Below are 16,403 nucleotides of genomic sequence, written 5' to 3'. Positions count from 1 at the left end.
TTGCTCCCTCTTACGTATATCTCGCGAAGAGACCATGAGGATAAAATCAGAGAGATTAGAGCCCACACAGAAGCATACCGACAATCCTTCTTTCCACGATCAATACGAGACTGGAATAGAAGGGAGAACTGATAGAGGTACTCAGGGTACCCTCCGCCACACACCGCCAGGTGGCTTGCGGTGTATGTATGTAGATGTAGATGTAGATGTAGAGGCAGGGGACCCATAAAAGTATTTGATAACCATGATTTATCCATCTTTAACACTTGTTCTCACCCAAATTATTTCACATTCAGAATCTGTACTACTCTCACTACATGTTACCATATTTTCATGGCAAAAACACATCTTCACCATCAGCATTCAGCCTATCTCTGCGATATACAGGATGGTTATAGTTAAAGTTCCAGTTTCAAAATTCTGTAGGAGGAAAGTGATGCTCAGAATGACATCAATTCGACAAAAATTTTCCCACTTGATGGTGCTGTTAGTGTCATAATATAAATGAGTTCAGCTGCAAATTACAGATGAATAGCAACATGATGGCTATAGTGTGAGTTACACATTAAACCAACCATAGTGTGCAGTGTGCATGACTCCACAAATTTGGCATTTAACAGTTGTGGCACTGTTAGTTAGGTAAGCCCATTCTCCATGGCAAGGTCATACTACCTAGGATGGAAAAAAAGCAGTTTTTAACTGGTTTGCGGCAATAAACCACATAAAAATTAACAATGAAATTGGTTTTTAACTGTTCTGAGATCAAAAGCCACTTAAAGAGCAGCAATGAAATTGGTTTTTAATTGTTGTCCACCACTTCCTGCCACAAACTGAAACTGAGAAACAGCATGTTCCATAACAGATCAGAGTGTTTCAAGGGTCACATTCATAAGGTGTTGATAATAATGATAATAATAATAAAATTCTATTGTCATTCATCTGATTACAGCAATAGACAATGTCAAGAGCATATATTTCTACATAAACTACAATATTGATGTAAATTGGTTTACATAAAATAGGTACACACTAGAATGCAGTATTTTCATCTTCAAAAAATTCATCAGTGGTGTAAAATGGATTGTTCACTAGTAGCTTGTATAATTTAGCTTTAAAAATATTTACAGGCAGCTCTTTAAAGTCAGCACTTAGTCTATTAAACATCCTTAGTCCAAGAACTAGGTAGGAGTTCTGTGATTTTGATAATCTATTATATGGCACATCTAAAGATGTTCTGTTTCTAGTATTGTGGCTATGAATATTGCTTCTCAACAGAAAATTAGAGACATTGTTTCTAATGCACAACAAAACATTACAGATGAATAAGTTTACTACTGTAAGACACTGCCATTTAATAAACAGAGGTTTACAATGTACTGTTTTATCAGAATCTGTGATTATTCTTATTACTTTCTTCTGTAAAAGTAAAATATCATTTACATGACAGCTACTACCCCACAGTAAGATTCCATAAGAAATGACGCTTTGGAAGAAGGCAAAATATGCTGATCTCACATAGTCATTGGGAACATGTCTTTTTAAATTTCTAATTAGATAAATAACTCTTGAAAGCCTAGCCAATATATTTTTAATGTGTGGTTCCAGTGTCAATTTATTGTCAATAGTAACACTTAAAAATTTGACATATTCTAGTTCTTGGTCATTAGGAATCTCTTTGAGGCTAAAGTAAAGTGTCTGGGTTTTGTTTTCATTTAGTAAGAAGCCATTAGCTTTGACCATAATGAGGACTGAGCAAGGGTATTTTCGGTCAGTGTTTTCAGTGTACCTAGATCAGAGTTTTTATGTATAAAAGTTGTGTCATCAGCATAAAATATTGTGTGAGAGTTCCTATTAACTTTATTTTACCATCTCTTTCAACAGACAGTTAGCATTATTTTCTATAATAATGTCTATTCAGTAACTATTTTGGGTATTCTCCCATTTTCAACTAACAGCACATTACAAAGTATGTCAATGCATGTTCACTGTTCTGAAGAGGATATCATCTTAATATCAACCTTGTTTACAAATACCTAGTGCTGGTTTTAGGCCCAAGTGAAAGAAGCAGTAACATGAGGCTGCAAGCTGAGAGGGGCACCAAGGTGCCACAACTATAAGATTTCTATACAGGATGTATCACATTTAGTAGCAGCCACTTGAGGTGTCAAGTTGGCTGAAACTGTACGAGGAAAAAGAATGGGAGGATGAGGGATCGGAGGCGGCCGTTCTAAACAGACAGTGTATAAAACTATCGAGAACATCAAGTTCGCCACAACATCTGGAGACAAGAAGAACTGCATACCAGTGAAGAGTGTTGCTGCTACTGCACTTGTCGACAGATCTTGCGTTTTCTGTGGTTGTAGACTTAATTTTAGTATTGACATTAACGATACATTCTCACATGGTAATGGTTGGCTCACTGTAGCCATTGTACATGGAGGTTCAGGAGTACCTACTGTTCCTGGACTTGAAAGTTTTGTTGATAGAGACATTATTGCCTATCGTACCTACCATATGGCAGAACTAGCAGATAAAGACTTTTGTAAATCTGCTTATATGTTGCCTTCTGCATTGTCTTTATATTATCGTAATAAGAGAAAAATATCTGTAAATGAGTCTGTATTCATTTGGGTTAAAGGTAAAGGAGTATGTGAATATGTAAAGTTTGTGTGACTGTACTTTGTATTTTCATAAATAAATTCATCTGTATGCATGAAATTACCAAATGTGCAGCAACGGTTTACGGTCACTGCACGAATTGGGAACCACATGGAGCCCACCATTCATTGGATTTCATGATCTAGCAGCTGCTTATAAGCCACACATCATGCCGGTAAATGCCAAATGATGCCTCGTGTGGTGTAAGGAGCGTAAACATTGGGTGATTGAACGCTGGAAAAACATTGTGTGGAGTGACGAATCACAGTAAACAATTTGGCAATCAAATGGTAGTGTGTGGGTATGGCGAATGCCCAGTGAACGTCATCTGCCAGTGTGTGTGGTGCCAACAGTAAAATTCGGAGGCAGTGGTGTTTGGTGTGGCTGTGTTTTCCATGGAGAGGGCTTTCACCCCTTGTTTTGCATGGCAGTATCACAGCACAGGCCTACACTGATGTTTTAAGCATCTTCTTGCTTCCCACTGTTGAAGAGCAATTCGGGGACGGCGATTGCATTTTTCAACACGATCGAGCACCTGTTCATAATGCACAGCCTGTGACAGAGTGCTTACATGCCAATAATTTCCCTGTAATGGACTGGCCTGCATGGAGTCCTGATCTGAATCCTATAGAACACCTTTGGGTTGTTTTGGAATGGCGACTTCATGCCAGGCGTCACCGAACGACATCGATACCTCTACTCAGTGGAGCACTGTAGTAACACTGTTCACATTTACATCGCACTTCAGTTAGTGTAGACCGGGACTGTGTCCTAGGCATGCCCGATGTTAACTGACTGGGCACGGCCCGTGCTGCTGGAGTTGTTGTTGTTGTTGTTGTCATGCCGGCAGAGGTCGCGTCCGAATTCTCGCGTGCCCTCTGGTGGACGGGACTCTACTTGCGGCAACTACCGTCCGTGACGTGTCAATGTGCGCCTCCCACGATCTTTCTGGTGGCTACTACACTCCTCCTCCTTCGGGGGGGTGAAGCCCCTGTGACCCACTGCGTCGGAAGGTGGAGCGGCGGGCAGGAGCGATGACCTCCACATCCATTGGATGGCCAGAGTCGAGGGGATCTGCCAACCCTCGAGCCGGAACCTTCGAATATGGCTGGAAGTGACCCACATGAAGAGGCCCCCATCGTCCCACAACCGGAGCCTGGGACACAACGGGTGACAAGCTGTCGAACTCCGGATCCTGTTCCACCCCGGGAGGGGCAAGACCCAGTGGCGGGGACGAAGGGGAAGGGACGACCACAGGTGAACCAACCTCCTGAGAAACCGGGCCTGCTAGGGGGGCCGGCTCTCACTGGGGCATCTCGAACGATGGCGATGCCGGTGCTGGAGCTACTGGAGGCTGCCAAGGCTGAGAACCATCGCAGTGCAGCAGAGGCACAGCGGGGAGAGGAGGCAACGTCCCCTGTGAAACCAACACAGGTGCTGGCAATGGGGAAGGCGGTGTCCGAGAGGGCGGAGGGTTTGTGCCCGAACGTGGACGTAGCTGATTTTGGTGACGACGTACCACCCGGTCCCCCGCCTGCAAGGTATAGAGCCGGCGGCCATTTCAGCGCAGGACCACCACTAGTATCCAATGTGGATTGCGACCAAACCCACGGGCCCAGACCGACATACCCAGTGGAAAGCCAGCTACTCCGTTTTGTGAAGACTGGTGAGGACCAGGCCGGAGGAGGTGCAGCAGAGTCCTAGGTTGATGCCCATGGAGGAGCTCTGCGGGGCTGCGATCTCCCATTGGTGTGGTCCGGTATGCTGTCAAGAAAAACGTCAATGCTTCCTCCGCAGGAAATTCGTGCACATACTTTTTCATCTGCGTTTTAAATGTGCGCACCATGCACTCAGCTTCCCCATTCGATTGTAGATGGAAGGGGGGAGAGCAAACGTGCCGAATACTGAAGCGCCTACAAAAATCCTGGAAGGTCTGCGAAATAAACTGCGATCCATTGTCCGAGACCAGGGTGATTGGCAGACCTTCCACAGAAAAGATTTTTGCTAGTGCCTGGATTGCAACTTCTGAAGTGGTTGAGGAGCAGCGAACCACATATGGGAATCGGGAATAAGCATCAATGACAATGAGCCAAAAACCGTTGAGAAACGGGCCCGCAAAATCGATGTGAACACGTTCACCCGCTTGGGTTGCCGGCGGCCATGAAGAGAACGCTGCCCTGGGAGATGCTTGTTGGCTCACACACTGGGAACAGGCGGCCACCAAGTGCTCAATTTCTCTGTCAATACCGGGCCAGTACACATGTCTGCGAGCCAAGGCTTTAGTACGGGAAACACCCCAGTGCCCCGCATGTAATAACGTGAGCACCTCCCGTCGTAAACTTGCAGGAACAACCACGCGAGGAGCTGTATCATCGGTAGCCAGAAGGAGAACGCCGTCCAAGACCGAGAGACGGTCCCATAGAAGAAAATAATTACGAAGAGGGTCCGAGGCCCGGCCTGGAGGGCGGGATGACCACCCCTGCTGAATGGGCAAACTACTTGCCGGAGAATCAGGTCAGCTACCGTTTCCCTGGCGACTCGAGAACTAGTGATCGGGAAGCCATCAACCGCTTGGCGGGACGCCACATCCAAATGAAAACACATAATCTCCTCTTGATCGAACGTAGGATCCGGGCCCACCGGAAGAAGGGAAAGAGCGTCGGCGTTGGCATGCTGTCCTGTAGGGCGAAAATGAATGTCATAATGGTACTTAGAGAGGAACAAGGCCCAGCGCTGTAGTCTGTGGGCCGCCCTATCCGGAATCTGAGAGGCGGGGCCAAATAACGATATTAACGGCTTATGGTCAGTGATTAACTGAAACTTCGTGCCATACAAGAAAGGGTGAAACTTGGTAACAGCGTAGACAATGGCCAAAGCCTCTTTTTCCACCTGGGAGTAATGGGCCTGCATGGGACTAAGCATTTTAGATGCAAACGCCAGTGGTTGCTCGGAACCATCCGCATTGCGATGGGCCAGGACCGCCCCCACCCCATACTGCGAAGCATCTGTAGCCAGGACCAACGGCTTATGGGGATCAAAAGTAGCCAAACAAGGGGCTGACGTGAGGAGGCCCTTTAACGAGGTGAACGCTCGCTCGCATGCAGGTGACCAATCAAAAGGAACACCCTTGTGCAGAAGGCAGTACAGGGGGTGGGCTATAGTGGAAGCCCTGGGAATGAATCGGTGGTAATAGGCTATCTTGCCTAAAAAAGCTTGTAACTCTTTCAGCGAAGCGGGCCGAGGAAGGTTGATGATACCTTGGTCCAAACTTCCTAGTGGCTGGATACCATGCCGAGAGATGGTGTAGCCCACATACTCAATGGATGGTTGAAAGAAGGTTGACTTATGCAGGTTGCAACGCAAGCCCACAGACAAATTTGAGAAAGAGGGTGCGAAGGTTGTGCAAGTGGTCCTTCGTGCTGCAGCCTGTGACAATTATGTCATCCAGGTAATTAATACAATGAGGAATTTTCGACATGACATGCTCAAGATAACGCTGGAATATCGCCGGGGCACTGGATATTACAAAGGCCAACCGCTGGTATTGGTAAAGGCCAAACGGGGTGTTGACGACTGCCAACCGTTTGGAGTCCTCATCAAGTGGTATCTGATGATAAGCCTCCGACAGATCGATTTTCGAAAAATATTGGCCTCCCGCCACGGAGGAGAACAATTCATCAGCACGAGGCAAAGGATAGGTGTCCACCACCAATTGGGAATTAATGGTGGCCTTGAAATCGCCACAAAGACGTAATTTTCCCGAGGGCTTCCTTACAATAACGAGGGGCGAAGCCCACTCACTGGAAGAAATGGGAAGAACGACCCCTAGGGCTGTCAGCCGGTCTAGCTCTTCCTCTACCTGAGGGCGGAGAGCCAAGGGAATCTGCCTCGCGCGTAGAAAATGCGGGCGAGCCGACGCCTTCAACGTTAAGTGAGCTTCAAAATCTGAAACACGCCCCAGGCCCTCCTCAAAAATATCTGGAAAGTCGGAGATCAAAGATTCCAATGATTGATAGGGAACGTCTTCGGAGACCAACTGTATGGTGTCAGCGATAGAAAAACCGAAAGCTTGAAAGGCATCCAGGCCAAAAAGGTTAGTGGAGCTCGCATCACTGACAACAATAAAAGTAATAGGCCGAGTGACTGATTTGTAAGTCACATCGGTAGTGAATTGACCCAGTAGGGGAATGAACTGTTTACCATAACCGCGTAGACGACGGGAAACTGGCGCCAACGGGGGCAATCCAAGGTCGGAATAAGTTTGTGCATTCAACAATGAAACTGCCGCGCCCGTATCAACTTGCAGTTGTAACCGGCGCGACCGAACCAACACCTCGATAAAGAGTTTGCGTGCCGATGCGTCGGGAGCCTGGCCCGATGAAACTTCCTGAATGTCAACGTCCATGTCCTCTGTACCTGCTTCCTTCGATTCTTTTGAGGCTGAGCAGCAAACTTTAGCAATGGGACCTTTTCTATTACATTTGCGACAAATGGCCCAACGCTGGGTGCACTCTGACCGATCATGATGTATATAGCACGACGCACAGGACGGCAACAGGGGCCGGCAGCCGGAATTCTGTTTACGCGCCGTGCAGGAGCGGCCGGAACGGCCGGATTGTACCGCTCGCACGTCGTCCACCCCAGACACAGTGGACGCGGCCGCGCCGCCCTGAACCGCCACAACATCGCACCACGCTTCCAGCTGTTGACCTGCTGCGTGAGAGACTTCATACGATTGAGCAATGGACAGGACTTCCTTGAGGGAAGGGTTTTCTAACTGCAGGACCCGTTGCTGGACGTCCCTATCAGGGGCCGAACGAACAATGACGTCGCGTACCATAACGTGGGTGTACAACTCTCGCGACTGCTCCATGACAAAATGACACTTGCGACTAAGACCGTGCAGGGCAGCGGCCCACGCCCGGTAAGATTGATGGGGCTGTTTCTTGCATTGATAGAACTCGACCCTAGCCACCACAACATGTGTGCGGCGGCGATAATATGAAGACAGCAAGGAACACAATGCGTCAAAAGACATGGACGAGGGTTCCTGCAACGGCGCTAGCTGCCGCAAAACTTGATACAGCGAGGGAGATATCCAAGACAAGAAGAGAGCACGACATACCTCCGCATCGGCAACATGAAATGCCTGGAAATGCTGCCGAAGGCGATGTTCATATGCGTCCCAATCCTCCGCCGTCTCGTCATACGGGGGAAAGGGAGGAGGGAACGGCGCCGGAGCAGACGGCATGGAGAGCAACGCCGGAAGCACTTGTTTCATGGTGGCCATGAGTTCCGTCTGCTGCGCAACCAAAACTCACACCAAATCCTCCATGCCGTGGAGAAGCTGCGAAACCGGAACAACGACGCAACACGCGAAAGAACGACCCTACTCGTCGCCTATTGTGTAGTAACACTGTTCACGTTTACGTTGCACTTCACTTAGCGTAGACCGGGACTGTGTCCTAGGCATGCCCGATGTTAACTGACTGGGCATGGGCCGTGCTGCCGGAGTTGTTGTTGTTGTTGTTGTTGTCATGCCGGCAGAGGTCGCGTCCGAATTTTCGCGTGCCCTCTGGTGGACGGGACTCTACTTGCGGCAACTACCGTTCGTGACGCGCCGTGCCAATGTGTGCCTCCTGCGATCTTTCTGGTGGCTACTACAAGCACTTTGTGAAGAATGGGCTGCCATTCCCTAAGAAACCTTCCAGCACCTGATTGAATGTATTCCTGTGAGAGTGGAAGCTGTCATCAAGGCTAAGGGTGAGCCAACACCATATTGAATTCCAGCATTACCGATGGAGGGCGCTACAAACTTCTCAGTCATTTTCAGCCCGGTGTCTTGATACTTTTGACCACATAGTGTATAAGTCATTCACACATTTGATGTCTCTAAATGAATGGAACAGCATTTTTTCCTTTTCTTATATCTATTTATTCCAGGATCAACAAGATTATCTTAACTGAAATCTTATTTTGATATATTAATTCAGTTTATTACATGCATTTGTAATCTAATCTACCTGTAACATATCATATCTTACCTGGATAGAATCACTATGGATTTTAGATATATCTTTAATTGTGTCACAAGAAGGGCATGATTCCCTTAATAGCTGCTCATTATTTTCCCCAGTAACAATTGTTGTTCGCCTCAAATGTGCCACAATGCTGACTGTGGTACCTAATCACAAAATCAGAAATACTGAATTAGATTTATGGGAAACTGCAGAAATATTTCAATGTTACTCAGTGTCAAACAAAACAAAAATGCTTGAATTGCAGCAGTATATTGCTTACAGGGTTCCAAATGTCAGCTAAAATCAATGAATGTAATGATCACAAATTGATATAACTTCCCACTGAAGATTCTGTTGCATTATTTTGTTTTGCTCCTGCGACATGTTAGAAAAAAAGGCTTTAATTAAAAATTTTCTCTATTATAGTTCAATATATGAAAATTCCTCCCCCCTCCCCCCTTCCCCACCTTTTCCAATACTTTCCACAGTAACTTGTTACTCGGCTGGATGCAGAGGGTTACCTAAGCAGTACCCCTGTACACACAGTAATAATGACTGATTTTGCATCTGTGCAATGATCAAGAGTAGGAACCATGTTGTAATTTTCTTTTGTGAAGAAATGATGATGATTTTGATTCATTGGCTGATTCTTCTTCTTCTTAAGTTGCCAATCCTAAGATTGATTTGCAGCAGCTCTCCATTCAGTGCGATTGTCGGCCAGCCTCTTCAATTCCGTGAAACTTCCGCATCCTAGGTCCTGCATTATCTGGCTTATGTACTTTCTTCTAGGTCTGCCTCTTGCCCTTTTGCCCTCCACAAGGCCTTCCGTTATAGTGTGGAGAAGACTTTCATGTCTCAGAATGTGTCCCATCCATATATCTCTCCTCTTCTTGACCTTCTTCCAAAGAACTGGAACTTCCTTCGCTCTCTGCAGGACTTCTTCATTTGTCATCCTGGCCGCCCATGGAATTTTTAACATCCTTTGCAGACACCACATTTCGAATCCTTCAATCCTTCTTCTTTCATCCTCTCCAAGTGTCCAGGTTTCGCTGCCGTAGAGAAGCACACTCCCAACAAAGGTCTTTATTAACTGCTTCCTTAACGACAGACTTATCATATTTGATGTGAGGAGTCCTTTCCTTTTATAGAATGCAATCTTTGCCAGATTTATTCCACTTATTACATCTTTCCTACTACGACCATCTGATGTTATTCTGCTTCCCAAGTAGACAGAGTCTTGTATTACTTTCAGCTTCTCTCCATTCAGCCTTATATTCGTAATTGCTTGATTATTTTGTTTGCTTGCAACTAAGATTTTTGTTTTTGACTTATTAATTTTCATGTTGTACCGTGTGGCAAGAGTGTTTTCCATTTCCTCCAACACTACTTGTAATTCTTCCTCATTTTCCGCTAGGACAGCAATGTCATCCGCAAAACACAGCATATCAACTATTTTTCCCTGGATCCTGATTCCATTAGCGTGTCCTAACTTTTCTCTGACCTCGTCCATTGCTTTCTGTATGTACATATTAAAGAGGACAGGGGAGAGTGCACATCCCTGTCTCACACCCTGTTTAATTTTTGCTTGTTGTTGATGTTCCCCACATCTCACTATTGCCACCTCTTCTTTGTATATGTTCCATATCGTTCTGATTCTATATAGGACTAAATGAGTAAGGATATTGCAACAACTCAGCAAATAAAACAGTGCTCTTAAAATCATTGAGCTGTTCTTGCATAGCTATCCATATATTTACTTTGATGTTATTTGCATATTTTTTTGACAACAAAGATCTGACTTCATTTAAATCTCTCAAGAAAATTTCCTTGCTTTCATAATAACTTTCTGAAATAATTATTGAACCATGGTGAGACAGTTAAGACTTACACAATCTCACATTACATAAATTGTGTAGTTTGTGGCATACAATACTCCTATATTGTGCTGTATATCCTCAGCTTTCTCAGTCCTAGAGCTAAATGTTCACTGTTGGCTGCTCTGGTAGTTTATAGTAAATTTCCTGTTGCATTTCTTAACCAGAGATGTCTCCCTATATTTACTAACTTTCATCTAACATCAGTGGTCAGTCGTGCTATAATAGTTTTGCAGTTGATGATTTCTCTACTTGTAGGCACCCTGATATAAAACATTGGATCAATTTGTTTCCAGCAGGTCTAATAATCTTCTCACACAAAATATAGTCTAGATGCCTGTCTGATACAATTTTCAAAAACGATAATTTATACAATGCTACATAAATCTTTGTCACTACCTCCCACTCTAAATACAATGTCTCAGTCCAAAGATGGCAAATTGAAATACCCATCTATATAACAAAGTGATTATCTTGGAACCCAGCACCAATTTAAGATTGCCTATCTAACAGCTTCCAGAGGCAATGGAAATTTGATTTTCAATATTTCACATAACACTAAACAAGAAATTTGAAGTGAAAGTGTATAAATTGCATGATTTTGAGTTAGTTATGTTTATTTCAGTATAAAATGATACAAAATCATCATCTTCATAAATATTTATCTCTAGTTTTTTAAATAGTAATCTGCATTTTTGTATAAATGACTCATTAACTAAATATACATTCATGTTACAAGATTCAGCATAACAAATTTTAAGTGAATAATTACTTGAATTATGTTATGTATTATGCATTGATAAATTTCAGTGTCATTTTGGAAGCACAAAAGTAAAATATTTATAAAAAATGAAGATAATATTAAATGAATGAAAATACTTTGTAAGTCTACTTTATATCAGAACTATGTAAAGCACAAAAGAAAATATATAAGTTAACTGGTCACAAATGTATATAAAGGATTGCAAATGGTAAATGTCCATAAGTACAGTATATACAATTACATATTTTATTCAGAGATAAATTCAGAAGATGACCATTTTAACTTGGCTTGACGTTTATACACATACTAGGGAACATCACTTATGACAGTCCAGCAGTAATCTGCTAAAATAGTACGGCTCCTCTTTCTGGCATACCTCTTTTCAAATGTGGCAATATCTTGATGAAATTGCTACCCATGTTCATCACTTACTGCACCACAATCTTTGGGGCAGAAGTCAAGATGACTATGCAAGAAATGCATTTTCAATGACATGTTGCAGCCAAGCTTTTCATAAGAGGACAATATGTTATCTACAATCTCCTTGTAATTTACTGCCCGTATGTTCTCTAGTGGGAAGTGGCAACAAAACGACTATTCACATTGGTGTGTAGAATATACGAGTCTGGCGACATACCATCTGACTTTCAGAAAAGCATGATCCACACAATTCCGAAGACGGCAAGAGCTGACAAGTGCGAGAATTATCGCACAATCAGCTTAACAGCTCATGCATCAAAGCTGCTTACAAGAATAATATACAGAAGAATGGAAAACAAAATTGAGAATGTGCTAGGTGACGATCAGTTTGGCTTTAGGAAAAGTAAAGGGACGAGAGAGGCAATTCTGACGTTACGGCTAATAATGGAAGCAAGGCTAAAGAAAAATCAAGACACTTTCTTTGGATTTGTCGACCTGGAAAAAGCGTTCGACAATATAAAATGGTGCAAGCTGTTCGAGATTCTGAAAAAAGTAGGGGTATGCTATAGGGAGAGACGGGTCATATACAATATGTACAACAACCAAGAGGGAATAATAAGAGTGGACGATCAAGAACGAAGTGCTCATATTAAGAAGGGTGTAAGACAAGGCTTTAGCCTTTCGCCCCTACTCTTCAATCTGTACATCGAGGAAGCAATGATGGAAATAAAAGAAAGGTTCAGGAGTGGAATTAAAATACAAGGTGAAAGGATATCAATGATACGATTCGCTGATGACATTGCTATCCTGAGTGAAAGTGAAGAAGAATTAAATGATCTGCTGAACGGAATGAACAGTCTAATGAGTACACAGTATGGTCTGAGAGTAAGTCGAAGAAAGACAAAGGTAATGAGAAGTAGTAGAAATGAGAACAGCGAGAAACTTAACATCAGGATTGATGGTCACGAAGTCAATGAAGTTAAGGAATTCTGCTGCCTAGGCAGTAAAATAGCCAATGACGGGCGGAGCAAGGTGGACATCAAAAGCAGACTCGCTATGGCAAAAAAGGCATTCCTGGCCAAGAGAAGTCTGCTAATATCAAATACCGGCCTTAATTTGAGGAAGAAATTTCTGAGGATGTACGTCTGGAGTACAGCATTGTATGGTAGTGAAACATGGACTGTGGGAAAACCGGAACAGAAGAGAATCAAAGCATTTGAGATGTGGTGCTATAGACGAATGTTGAAAATTAGGTGGACTGATAAGGTAAGGAATGAGGAGGTTCTACGCAGAATCGGAGAGGAAAGGAATATGTGGAAAACACTGATAACGAGAAGGGACAGGATGATAGGACATCTGCTAAGACATGAGGGAATGACTTCCATGGTACTAGAGGGAGCTGTAGAGGACAAAAACTGTAGAGGAAGACAGAGATTGGAATACATCAAGCAAATAATTGAGGACGTAGGTTGCAAGTGCTGGCACAGAAGAGGAATTCGTGGCGGGCTGCATCAAAGCATCAAACCAGTCAGTAGACTGATGACAAAAAAAAAATGTTCCCTAAGAACTGTAAACAGTCTGTCTTAAAACAGTCCCATGTGTGCCTCTCATCACCTTGTGTGATTCCATCAAAAGTATGGTCTCCAAAAAGCTCTCGAATCTGTGGGCCTACAAAGATGCCCTCCTTTACTTTGGCATCACTTAAGTAAGGAAATTTGTGCCTTAAGTACGTAAATGTGTCACCATCTTTGTTCACTCCCTTAACAAAGTTTTTCATGAGACCCAACTTGATGTGCAGGGGCAAGAGCAGAATCTTTTTAGGGTCTACTAGAGGTTCACTCTTAATTTTCTTTATACCTGGTTGAACAGATTTTCTGGTGGGCTATTCATGTTTACTGAAATTAGATGCATGAGCTCAGCTATCTCATTCTCAGAGAAAGCAGTAATATTTAGTATACTTGAACTTCATACCTAATAGAAGTGCAACCACTTTCAAGTCACCACAGATCTGCCATTGAGAGTCATTATACGTCATGGCTTCTAGTAAAATTTTCATGTTTTGGTATGACTCTTTCATATGCACACTATGCTCAACTCGAATAGAAGGAACCTCATTACCAATATGTAAAAGTACTGCTTTTAAGCTGAACTTTGACAAATCAATAGTCTCCAATCATCAGGGTTGTAATTAATTCTGAGATCCTTCATTAGACAATTTATGTCTACACATGCCACAAGACTATCTTGCATGTTAAAAGAAGGAGTGAATTGTTATTCTCTTCTGTGGTAGAATGAAACATTTACATTGCTTTCCAGAAAATTGTGTTGCTGCAATCTTGATGCTAAAATCTCGGCCTTAGCTTTAGAGAGCTCCAAATCTCTAATAAGATCACTTAACTCATTTTGAGACAATTTTTGTGGATCGTCAGTTGATGATATATTTGGAAGAAACTCTGGATCTTGTGAGGTACATGGTTCATGAAATTCAGAATCCCCATCAGAAGTAATATTGTACTCTGTCAGTGGTTCAGGTATTGGCAATCCTTTCCCATGGAGAAATGGGCGTATGGCAGATGGAATGTTAGGATGGATCACTGTCCATTTCTTCTTCTTCTTCTTCTTCTTCTTCTTCTTCTTCTTCTTAGATATTCTCTTCTTGATAGAAGGAACCATACAAAAGTAGCAGTCACTGACATGGTTAGTTGGCTCACACCAGATCATGGGCACTGCAAAGGGCATTGAACATCCGTTCCCATGCATCCAATTCCTGAGGTTGCTGGCACAAGTGTTGCAGATCACATGTGGAGCCCAGGATTTATCATGATCACCTATTTTTGACCCAAAATAACAACTGTAAAATTTTTTAATTAATGGAGTTATTTGCAGTTTTTGTGAAGCAAATGTCACTTCTCCACACACATAACAAAATGTGTCGGCACTGTTAACACAAACTTGTGGCATTTTTGTTCACATCAATAGCAGTCAGCTTGAACAACTGGTAGTTAATCTGGAAACAAACTGAAGTTGAAGAGGAGGGAGACAAAAAGATCACTAAAACTGGTATCAAAATGTTTATATCCAAAATATTGCACACTAGTAAGTCCAGGGTCAATAATATAATCCATTGTTGCTATTTACTATGACTCTGACAAACAATTATAATATTTGATTTTAAACTTAACATAAAAGTCTGTTATCTCACCATAATAAAGCAGTGTAAAATGAAAACTAGAGCTAATTTTGAAATTGTCTTTGTGATATTTGTGATCAGCACATTAGAATTGATAGGAATTGGCTATTTTCATTCAATTTACATTTTCATTGTTGTACAGTGAAATTAATGACTGAATTTAAAAATTTTAAATGTTGTCATAATTTATCCATTAAGATGTGAAGTCTTACATCAAAATCTTAACACAATAAGTCAAGTATTATAGTTAGAAACTGCGTATCTGTCTTGAGGCAGTGTGACTGATGGTAAGCAAATACCCAGAATTTATTCATCCAGTATCATAATTGCAGAAGTATTCCACTATTCCTTCAACATATCCTGCTGCACATAGATGGTGTAAAGCTATGATTTACAGGTTATACAGAAGAGATGTACAAACTGTATACTCCGTGTTGAAGCATTCTCACTGTGAATGTTCAATGCAAAGGTGCCCATATGGTAGTTTGTGGGGTGTTGGGGGGCACTGCACCTGGGAGTATGGAGTACTTTTAATATTTTGGAAGAAAACTTGTAAGTAGCCATAAAAAGTTCCAATTCTAATCTTGTTAAAAACTTACATAATATCAACTTTTAAATCATTTTCATGAAAGAAAAATACCTGACTACACTATATTTTTTCCTTTCTATAAGAGCTAAATGGGTATGGGCGCCCTTGGCTCAACATTAATATTTCATTCTGTTGACAGAATGATTGATACAGTTTTAAGTGCAGTGAAGCATATTTTGTACCTGATCATAATTAATAATATAAGCTAGATTGCTGTTGACTTTCATTACTGGCTGAATGTGGATGGTTTCTATATGAATGTGTCAACTAAGAATTATTGATACAATAAACTGTTTTCCAGTGTTATCATATCAGTTCCACTCATAACTGTGCTAGATTTAAATATCACTACTGGGAAAAACTGTGGGCATTTCTGAAATCAAATACCAAAAGAATTCATCACAATTTAAAAGAAGCCTTGAAGCAATGACTCTCATATACAGGTAGCACAAAGAATAAAGCCAACATCAACAACTATTATCCTGACAAATATCATTAATTTTATTATGAAATGATGATTTCATTTTTTCATTAAAACTGATACATCAATGTAATTTATTATATTAGCATTTAAGATAAATTTACGAGTTCTAACCATTAAGGAGTTAAGACTGGAGAGTGTTGACATACCTGTATATCCAGTAAGTTAGTAAGTTGCTGTCTTTTGTGGCTGGAAAAATTAGTGTTACACTAAACTCATCCAGTAAAGAGCTATCAGACATAAGGGAAACTTGAAAGGAAGTGCCAGTATGCTTTGTCAGCATCAAAGGGCATAATTTTAGCATGCAAGTGAATTCAAACAGGGCACAATGATTAGGTTTCAGGAAATAGGTTTTCCACACCATTTTGACATATTTTCTTTTACAAAAGTGACACATCTGAGGAACTG

General features: G+C 42.2%; 1 protein-coding gene across 2 annotated transcripts in view; it reads right to left on the bottom strand.

The window, feature by feature from the left end:
* The window catches only part of LOC124721097, a 654,343-nt gene that overhangs the window by 194,640 nt on the left and 443,300 nt on the right, over positions 1-16,403 (bottom strand). For both annotated transcript variants that reach the window (XM_047245917.1, XM_047245918.1), the window contains exon 15: positions 8,703-8,842. In XM_047245917.1, coding sequence (XP_047101873.1) covers positions 8,703-8,842 — 140 coding nt within the window. The remainder of the gene's footprint in view (positions 1-8,702; positions 8,843-16,403) is intronic.

Source organism: Schistocerca piceifrons, chromosome X, assembly GCF_021461385.2.
Source record: "Schistocerca piceifrons isolate TAMUIC-IGC-003096 chromosome X, iqSchPice1.1, whole genome shotgun sequence".
Taxonomy (NCBI): Eukaryota; Metazoa; Arthropoda; class Insecta; order Orthoptera; family Acrididae; genus Schistocerca; species Schistocerca piceifrons.
This window is presented reverse-complemented; position numbering and strand designations above follow the sequence as displayed.